This window comes from Camponotus floridanus, unplaced genomic scaffold, assembly GCF_003227725.1.
Source record: "Camponotus floridanus strain SB8 unplaced genomic scaffold, Cflo_v7.5 scaffold82, whole genome shotgun sequence".
Lineage (NCBI taxonomy): Eukaryota > Metazoa > Arthropoda > Insecta > Hymenoptera > Formicidae > Camponotus > Camponotus floridanus.
This window is the reverse complement of record NW_020229852.1, coordinates 650,282-660,598: the sequence shown is the minus strand read 5'-3', so window position 1 is coordinate 660,598 and position 10,317 is coordinate 650,282. Positions and strand designations below refer to the sequence as shown.

General features: G+C 48.4%; 2 protein-coding genes across 2 annotated transcripts; one reads left to right on the top strand and one right to left on the bottom strand.

Annotated features, from left to right (window-relative positions):
- Positions 1-4,468: 4,468 nt before the first annotated feature.
- LOC112639685 lies at positions 4,469-4,801 on the top strand. The gene has a single exon (XM_025414525.1). It carries the CDS (start codon positions 4,469-4,471, stop codon positions 4,799-4,801), a length of 333 nt encoding a protein of 110 aa, XP_025270310.1.
- Positions 4,802-6,628: 1,827 nt separating this feature from the next.
- On the bottom strand, positions 6,629-10,074 carry LOC112639684. The gene is made up of 4 exons (XM_025414524.1): positions 9,871-10,074; positions 9,528-9,767; positions 9,322-9,456; positions 6,629-6,633 (listed from the first exon to the last, which is right to left on the bottom strand). The coding sequence occupies exons 1-4, from the start codon at positions 10,061-10,063 to the stop codon at positions 6,629-6,631; spliced, it is 573 nt and encodes a 190-aa protein (XP_025270309.1). The 5' UTR covers positions 10,064-10,074.
- Positions 10,075-10,317: the final 243 nt, after the last annotated feature.

Genomic DNA, 10,317 nt, shown 5'->3' with positions numbered 1-10,317 from the left:
GGATCCTCCGCTCTCAGGAATGTCCTTTGGCTGTCGTTCCTCGCTGTCGTGGGGAGGTGATGCTGTTCTCCCCAGGTCTTCGGTGTTCGGTGGTGAGGCGCCTCAGACTCGACGCAATTATTAAAAGAAATACAAAAAAAACAATTAATCGGATACACAATTACTCTAATTCGCTCGTCTCTCCGGGGAGTACGGTAGCTCTCTCTCTCTCTGTTGACCTTTGGCGCGGCCACCCGGCTCGCGCCCCGCCAAAATTGTCGGGGCGGATAGACGCGACGGGACGGCCATCACGTCACATCATATATATATATATATATATATATATATATATATATATATAGGGTGATTCAAAATAATCCCCTGTGTCCGTGAAATGACACATTGTTAAGTCAATTCTAAGACGATTTTTTCTTTTGCAAAATTTCGAAGCTTAGTTTTCGAATTATTAAAGAAAGTAGTTAACGCATGACGGGTCGGATACAAGAGGCAGGCAAGGGTGACGCGATTCACCGTCAGACGCGGGCGCTTACGCGGGGCGCCTGCTGCGATCAGCTGGTCGCTATACACATACAGATACACATGCGAACACATACATTCTCTCTCTGTCTGCTGTCTGTCTGTCTCTCTCTCTCTCTCTCTCTCATTCGCTCACTCACCTGTAATTTTTTTTTTTACGAGAGAGGGGCAAATGCATTTTATGCATACCGGTCGATCCAGTGAGTTATGTGGGACTCGAGTACCAAGTCGAATTACCAACTCGATACTCCCTACCCACTAAAAATCCCTCTCTTTTCAGGAATTTTCTTTGACACACTGTCCTTCCCAAGATCCGTTTTCACATAACGTCAAAAAATAGTTATTATTACCTTGTTCGATGACTCCTGATGTATTGCTGTAATTGCTTGAAGGAGAAATGAATTTTCCGATAGATCGTACGTTCTCAAATTTAATGTAGATATCACGTTGCACAAGACAGAAATCCACACTAAATTATTAACTGAAATTTTTTTTTTTTCATGAACTGCATTCTTTTATAAACTTTAACATAATCACATTTACTCACTCAACGAGAAATTTACTAATGACTTTATCACTAATCACTATTAATCACTGTCGAATAATAACTGTTGGCGATTAAAAATCACTCGATAAAAGAAACACGCATAGACACGTTACTACAGGACGCGACGACGCGACAATGTGACGATAATTACTCGGCGACTGCAAGCTGTTTTTTGTTATAGTAGATTGCGGTAGTAATAATATTAATATGTTTAATGTTTTTTATGTTTACCGCATTCTTCAATCGAACACATGATCGCGTTCGATAGCGCCAGTAGTACCTTAACCTACGGCCCCCGACGGCACGTACGCCGAGGTACTGCGCAAAGCGAGGCACGGAGTCGGCGCCGAAAAGTTGGAGAGCCTGGGAATTGAGGACATCCGGGCCCGTCGTGGAATGACGGGCTCGTATGTCCTCGAGATCCCGGGTCCCACGGAGGAGAGGGAGTCCAAGGCGGAGGCCCTTGCCGCGGAAATGCGGAGGGTCTTTGCCGAGGACTCCTCTGTCCGGATAGACAAGCCAACAGCGACGATACGGATTCGAGGCCTAGACGAGGGCGATGACAGTGGAGGAGGTGATTGTTACCATCGCGGACAGGGGGGTGGCCAGGCTCGAAGAAATAAGGGCCTTCATTAGCAGGCCCACTTACGGGATGGGGGTAGCTTGGGTCCGCTGCCCTGTCAGAGCGGCGGATGACCAGGCCAAAGCCGCCCGCATAAGAATAGGGTGAACGACCGCCAGGGTGGAACTGGCAGCGGCGCGTCCCACCCACTGTTTTAGGTGCTGTGGAGAGGGACACGTGGCTTCCAGGTGCAAGAGCGCCGAGGACAGGTCCCGCACCTGTTACAGGTACGGTGGGCCACACGACTGCATCCTGCCAGGCGGCCCCTTATTGCCTGTCGTGCGCGGAGGTGGGGAAGAAGGCGGATCATCGTAGAGGAGGAGTCAGCTGCGGACTTCCATTGGGACGGGTCCCGCCGACCTCCGCTGCACCCTCACGTGGAGGGACAAGGTGGAGGGGGGAGCGGGAGCCGAGGCGCCCCAACAGCGGCAGCAGCAGCGGCAGCGACAACAGCAGCAACAGCAGCAGCCGCAAGGAATGCCGCGGCCCTTGAGGAGCGGGACAGGAGGGAAGGAGAAGGAAGGAGAGAAGGAGGCAGCGGAGGAGAAAATGAAGATAGGGGACACTGATAGCCAAAGGTAAGCCAGCGGCCCTATCTATCCTACAAGCCAACCTCAATCACGCCCGCCGTGCGCAGGATCTTTTTCTGCACACAATGGCGAAGCGCGGTTGTGCGTGGGTTGGGCGTGGCGTCGGAGCCACGCGGAGTACGCGCCCCTTCCGACTACCCGTCCTGGTTTCCGGCGGGGTGCCTGGGAGGAGCTGCCCCGCTGGTAGCCATCGTGCGGGGGGGCGACGAAGGGTCGCCCCCCTGCAGGATGGAGACCAGGAGTCGGCACTTCGCGATGGTGTGATGGGGGACCACCTGCGTTATAGGCGTATACCTCCCTCCCTCGCTTGGCCCAGTTTGAGGCCGAGCTCGGCGAGGTAGACGAGGCGGTGAGGAGCGGCCTCTCCGGGCCGGTCCTCGTGATGGGCGACTTCAATTCCAAATCTCGGAGTTGGGGTTGCCGGTCCGAGGATCGGCGCGGGGAGACGCTGCGAGATTGGGCGGGATCACTCGGGCTGACCCTGCTCAATGTCGGGTCCGTCGCCACATGCGTGAGGCCGCAGGGGGAGTCCATCGTCGATTTGACGTGGGCCTCTCCTGCGGCTTTGCGCATAGTGGGGGAGGCCGCTGAGCTCGAGGCCCTGTCAGATCACAGGTATATTGAGCTCAGCTTGGTCGCCCGACATCCGCCCACCGAGCCGGACTCACGGGAGGAGCGTAGGTGGTCCCTCACCAGGCTGAACCCGGACCTCTTGATGGCCTCGATGCAGGTCTCGCTATGGGTCTGGAGGAAAGACCCTCTGGCGTGGGAGGGAAAGGGAGTGAAGGAGTTAGCATCAAGGCTTCGCAGTGCTCTCTGGGGAGCCTGCGACGCCTCGATGCCAAAGGTAAGGAGAGGATGCGGGAGGAGATCGGCGTATTGGTGGACCGAGGAAATCGCGAATCTCCGCGATGCTTCGGTCCGGGCCAGACGCCGACTTCAAAGATGTATGCGAAGGAGGAACCGTAGCGAGGCCTATATTGAGCGGGCGCGGGGAGAGTGTCGGGATGCCCGACGCTCCCTCGGCGCTGCCATCGGGAGGTCCAAGACCAGGGCCTGGGAGGAGCTCGCCTCCCTGAACGAGGACCCGTGGGGGCGCCCGTACAGAATAGTTCTCAAGAAATTGAGGCGGCGGGCGCCTCCGACCACGGAGTCTTTGGCCCCCGGCTTGGGGAGGTAGTGGAGACCCTCTTCCCCGGGAGAGCAGGGGGCGCAGTGCCCTTCCCCCTCTCGGACCGTATGCTCGAGTGGAGGGAGTGCTGGGAGGTGACAGCGGAGGAGATGCGGGATGCTGTCCGGGAGGATGAAGCCGAATAAGGCTCCCGATCTGGACGGCATCCCGGGTAAGATCTGGGCCCTGGTCATGGGGGAAGCTGGCGGGACCCTGAGGTACCTCTTTATGAGATGCCTCAGAGAGGGGATCTTTCCCTCTCTTTGGAAGGAGGCGAGACTAGTCCTCCTTCCGAAAGGAGGGAGGAACCCCGACGATCCAACGGCTTACCGACCTTTCTGTCTTTTAGATAAGGTCGGTAAGCTGATGGAGCGGATAATGGTGGGGCGGCTCAATGAGCACCTGCAACAGGTTGCGGGGCTCAACGAGTCCCAGTTCGGGTTCCGTACGGGCCGGTCGATCATCGACGCGATGGATGGTCTGCGGGCCCGCTCGGAACAGATAGTCCAGCACGGGGGAGTGGCGTTGGCTGTGTCCCTGGACATAGCCAACGCTTTTAACACCCTCCCGTGGGACATGATAGGGGCGGGGCTACGAGCGCACGGAGTCCCGGATTATCTGTCAGGGTAATCTAGGACTATTTCATGGGGAGGAGTATCTACTGTCGCGATGCCGAGGGGGTACGTAGGCAGTGGCCCGTCGTGCGCGGTGTTCCATAGGGGTCCGTTCTGGGCCCGTTGCTGTGGAACATCGCGTACAATGAGGTATTGGGGAGGGTCCTTCCCCCCGGCTGCCATGTCATCTATTATGCGGACGACACGCTGGTGGTAGTTGGAGGGAAGGACTGGAGGGACGCGACCGCGGGGGGAACATCGCAGTGGCCGGGGTGGTCCATATAAAGGCGTTGGGCCTGAGGGTAGCTCTCCGGAAGACAGAGGCCGTCTTTTTCCATGACGGCTCCCGGGCCCCCCCCCAGGCTCACATTTAAGGTGGACGGGCACGACGTCCAGGTGGGGACCCGGATGAAGTATCTGGGTCTCCATCTGGACGGAAAGTGGACCTTCGAGGAGCACTTTGCCCAGGTGGCCCCCAGGATAGGCGGAATAGCGTCCTCGCTGGCGAGGCTGCTGCCCAACCTGGGGGGGCCGGACGGCCGTATCCGCAAGCTTTATGTGGACACGGTCGGATCGGTGGCTCTTTACGGCACCGATCTGGGCGGGTGCTGCCTCGGGATCCAACAAGATCAGGGGCGTACTGCGGGGGGCACACCGCCCCATAGTTTTAAGGACCGCGCGGTCGCATATGCGGCGGTGATGGTGCTGGCGGGGTCCCCTCCCCTGGAGCTCCTGGCCTAAGCTCGGGCCGAGATGTACTGGGGGATTAGAGAGCTCCGGGGGGGGGAATTATGGTGGGGCCGGGGGCCAAGAGGTTGAAGGCGGCAGACTCGGTCCTCGTGGACTGGCAGCGGCAACTGGCCGTGGTTATCGGGCACGGGTGCTTCGGTCACTACCTGTGCCACATCGGAAGGGAACCAACCCCCAGGTGCCACCACTGCGAGGAGGACCGGGACACGGCGCAGCACACCCTCGCAGCCTGCTCGGCCTGGGAGGTGCAGCGCCGTGCCCTGGTCGCAGTGGTGGGAGCTGACCTCTCTCCCTCGGCGCCGTCATTGAGGCGATGCTAAGGGGGGGGGAGGAGTGGCGGGCAGTGGCCTCCTTTTGCGAGGTCATGCGGAGCAAGGAGGAGGCGGAGAGGGATCGGCGAATGATGTCCGCCCCAATGGCAGCACAGAGAAGAGCAGCGGCCAGGAGGACCCGACGGAGGAGGAGGAGGCTGATTGGGCCTCCGGTCCCACCGCTGGACAGGGACTGAATGAGAGGAGGGGCCTTGTCAAAACCCACTCTTCCCTTCACTGCAGGCTTGGCGGACAGGTGGGAGTGAGAGGAAGGTTCCCCCCTCCCTCCCCCCACCACGGCATAAAAAGAGGCCCCGTTCAGGGGCCGTGGCGAGGGGGCCCTGGTGTGGAGCGGGGAGATCTCCCACCGGGACAGAACTCTATTAGACGGAGCCGGGAGGCGGACGGGTGTCCTCCCTCCCAGCTACAGTGGAGGAATGGCGGTGGGGGGATCGCGGAAGAATGCCCTTGGCGTGCCCGTGGCCCCCCCGTGACACCGCGGTGGAGGACACCCGCAGGGGTTTTAGTCGGTGCAAGTCCGACATAACCCCTTTCCTTCCCCGAGGAGAGGGGTATGCATAAGGCATTTCTCCTGCGTATCAAAAAAACAAGAGAGAGAATGTATGTGTTCGCATGTGTATCTGTATGTGTATAGCGACCAGCTGATCGCAGCAGGCGCCCCGCGTAAGCGCCCGCGTCTGACAGTGAATCGCGTCATCCTTGCCTGCCTCTTATATCCGACCCGTCATGCGTTAAGGGGGGAACCTCATGTAAAATGAAATTTTTTAGCCATTTTATTTTTTTGCTTAAATTGATAGGAAATTTCTTCAAAAATACGAGAAAAAAAGTTAGAAAGTGATCCGAGAGCTCCTTGTACTTTATTTTCAAAAGAAAGTAAACAGTCGAATTGGGCGGAGCACTCAAATAGTCGAGCGCTCGTCGGACAATCGGCCTTTCGGTTCCTTTGTGGATATTTCTGTGTGCAAAACATGTAGTTCGAAGTCAGTCTGAAGAAGAGGAAGGTCTACTCTATGGCCCTGGAATCGCAGATTAGCAAAAAACTGCGGTAAGTTAGAACGAATTACGAATTTTTTCACGATTTTTCTATTACTCAAACTTTAAACGCGTTTTTCTCGAAACGCAAAATTTCGCACGCCGTGCAATGTAGCTCAAAAACTAATCATTCGATCTTTATGAAATTTGGTATAGAAATTCTATAGATATTTGGCCTCAGCATGACGAGCTCCGATTTTTAATTTTTTTATTTAAAACATTGTTATTAACAATTGTTTATAAAAGAAAATCCTTTTTCTTTTTCAAAACTTCGCCATTTTTGCAAATTTGCAAATTTTAATAAAAGGGGACCGTCATGCTGAGCGTTTTTGCATAAACTAAAGAACCCATTTTGTATTTTTTGTTTCAGATCATTTTTGTGACCTGCATGCTGCACGGCGCATTTTCAAGACGCTGTTTTCAAGCCGCCATTGCACCATTTTATTGTTAACGATTAGTCTTAAAAAAATATTTTCTTTAAATATTATAACGTAAATAAATTGTGCCTTAAATTGCAAATTAATCTACGCATTACATTTTTCAAAAAAAATTCCTGAAAAACAGGCTATTTACATGAGGTTCCCCCCTTAATAACACAAATAGCACAACGGATCGGCTCGGGAAAAAAACGTGTCCGCACAGCTAGACAGCTGGGACCAGACTCAAATGACAGGCGCTGCTGTCAACAACCTCTTGCTGTCAACAACGGGCTTCTTCTTTTCTCAAATCGGACTCGATCGCGACTCGAACCAGGGACGTAACAATATATATATGTATATACAGGGTCTACCAAAAGTGTGGAAACCCCTAAATATCTCGGAAAATATACGTTTTACAGAAAAGTGTTTCCAACAAAAGTTGTAGGGTTTAAGAAGATCTATATACTGATTCTATCAGTTTGACCTTGGATGGCGTCGTCAAGGTCAGGTCAAGGTCACATTGACTTTTTTAAATGACACTCCCTACATTTGATTGCATATTCTTATAGCTTAATTCAAGAGCTTTCCAAAACACTATAATAATGTTCATTTTTATTAAGTACTTTGCGAGTTATGAGGGTTGAATGATAGAGTAGCGCCGGTATTAACATTATCCAAGGTGTACTACATGGAGGTTACTCGCTCGGATTTGCATCTGTTGTGTGTGTGATCCAGCTAACTAAGGCAAGATCGATTCCTCAACATATCCTCATATTTCGCTGAAGTCAAATTGCCAAAAAATTGCTCCATAAAACGTGTATGAAACGTCTCGTTAGTTCCTTCATTTACCGCTATGTGACGCACTACATGCAGTCTAACTCGCATTTAAAATTCAACTAAGAATGTATAAAGCTATCAAAGAACGAGCACCTTCTAACTTCAGCTTTGAGCAAGCAGAAATTAATTGTTATCGTCCAAATACAACGTACGATTAATTAAAATTAAACGTTTTAAAAATGGCTGGCGACTTGTCGGAACGTGAAAGAATCACTATCCTCATGATGCGTGGATGGGGTGATAACGAAAGATCGTTCTCTGATGTCGTTCGATTATTTAATGACACGTATCCGAACCGTCGAATTAATAAGTCCACTGTGTTAAAAACAATAGAACGTTTTAGACAAACTGGTAGCGTAAGAAATCGCTCTAAGTCAGGAAGACCATTGTCTGCAACCAACGAAGAAAAACAACTTGATGTTCTGCAGACATTTATTGAAGATCCCAATTCTAGTGTTCAGAGAGTCGCTCAAACTCACGATATTGCTCCCATGTCGGTTTGGAGAATTTTAAAGAAGAACAAGTTCCATCCATATAAATTGCAATACGTTCAAGAATTGCAAAACGGAGATGAGGAGCGTCGTATACATTTCTGTGAAAGAATGATGGCACTAATAGATGTCCGGCCCATCTTCCCTTATCAAATTGTTTTCACAGACGAGGCAACTTTTACCTTAACGGGAGAAGTTAATAATCAAAATTTTCGTTTCTGGTCAGATGAGAATCCGAATTGGGTGCGGGAAACTCACACACAACATCCACAAAAAATAAATGTATGGTGCGGAATAATAGATGGCTATTTAATAGGGCCGTTTTTTTTTTGAAGAATATTTGAACGCTCAAAGGTATGAGAGATTACTTGTTGATCAAATAATTCCAGCCATACAGAATACTTTTCCAAATAATTTCCAAGAAATATGGTTTCAGCATGATGGAGCTCCTGCTCATTTTGGTGCAGGACCACGTATTTTAAATGAGACTTTTCCGCTACGGTGGATAGGAAGAAGGAACGGAAATGAGGGAGGAGAGGATTGGCCACCTCGGTCACCAGATCTAACTCCTCTTGATTATTATCTATGGGGATATCTGAAGAGTAAGGTTTACAGAACAAAACCTAAAACCATTCACGAATTGATACAGCGAATAAGGGATGAAATGGCTTTGATACCTTTTGAAACGAATCGTAAAGTCATTTCTACATTCTACCAAAGATTAGCATATTGTCAGGAAGTAAATGGCAGCCACTTTCAGCATTTACTTTAACACATTGAAACACATTTGCAATCGTTTGGTGCAACCTAACCTGATCTCTGTATACACGCACCGCACGCACGCACACGCACACATTTCGAACAATTATTATGATAAATGAGCATCCACAAATTTATTTACTGTTTACTATGTCGATTGCTTTCCAGGTCTTTAAATGCTCGATTGTAATTTGGTTGGGTCTTTGCTTTTGCTGACTGGATCCACGACCGATCTTGCCTTAGTTAGCTGGATCACACACACAACAGATGCAAATCCGAGCGAGTAACCTCCATGTAGTACACCTTGGATAATGTTAATACCGGCGCTACTCTATCATTCAACCCTCATAACTCGCAAAGTACTTAATAAAAATGAACATTATTATAGTGTTTTGGAAAGCTCTTGAATTAAGCTATAAGAATATGCAATCAAATGTAGGGGGTGTCATTTAAAAAAGTCAATGTGACCTTGACCTGACCTTGACGACGCCATCCAAGGTCAAACTGATAGAATCAGTATATAGATCTTCTTAAACCCTACAACTTTTGTTGGAAACACTTTTCTGTAAAACGTATATTTTCCGAGATATTTAGGGGTTTCCAATCTTTTGGTAGACCCTGTATATTATCCATAATATTACCTTTCATTTCACTTGCATGTCTTTGGAAATTAGTATGAATCTCAGTTAAAATTTTATTGTCAGAATTTTGATTATTTTTGTTTTCTTCGAATTGGTAATTATTCGATTTATTACTATGTGCTGTATTAGTCGAATCTAAAGAGGACACACTTCTTAGAAAAATAATATCAATATTTTTTACAACCATTTTATTTAATTAATCATACCTTTATGTGCCGATTTTGATGAAACTATACTTTTATCTGCATTATATGTCGGAAAATTAATGGACAATTCTTCTTCATCGTTACACTCGTTTTCGGTATCGGTATTTTCCGTATCACTATATATTTTTTTACGTTTCTGTCCACGAAGTCCTTTTCCATATTCAGCAGCCTCAGATAGTGACGAGAGATTATCTCTGTCTAATGCTGTTTTGCATTTTCTTTGAGCTGTTTTATAATTGTCTACAAAAAATATACATATATAAGGCACAATTATATACTAAAACAATACATAACTACTAAAAATTGCAAATTAAATATTAAAGTATTTTAGTATCATATTTACCATATCGTCCTAAAATTCTGACACTTATTGTTTTCCAATCATTTTTTGGAACTTCTTTTTTTTTAATAAGCTCAGATAATTTAGATGGTTTTGTCACCAATGGCCACACACATAGACTTTCACTAATTATCCAATTATTTGGGACAACTTCTACGGAGTCATCTATTTGAAAATGGCAAACACACCATGCCATATTTCTGAATTTAAAAATCCATGTATAAAAATAGTTGGCATTAAAAATCGTTTAAAGGAAATAGGAACTCTGAGAAAAAAAAATAAAAAGCCTGAAACATTCGTGACAGTAAACTTTTATCAATAATATTGTTTTTACTTTTCGAGGGAAATTATATAATTTATTATAAAAGAGTATTAAAAATATTAAATTCTTTATACAACATTATGTAACAGAGGAAAAATTACTGCATTATTATTTCTATATGGCAATAA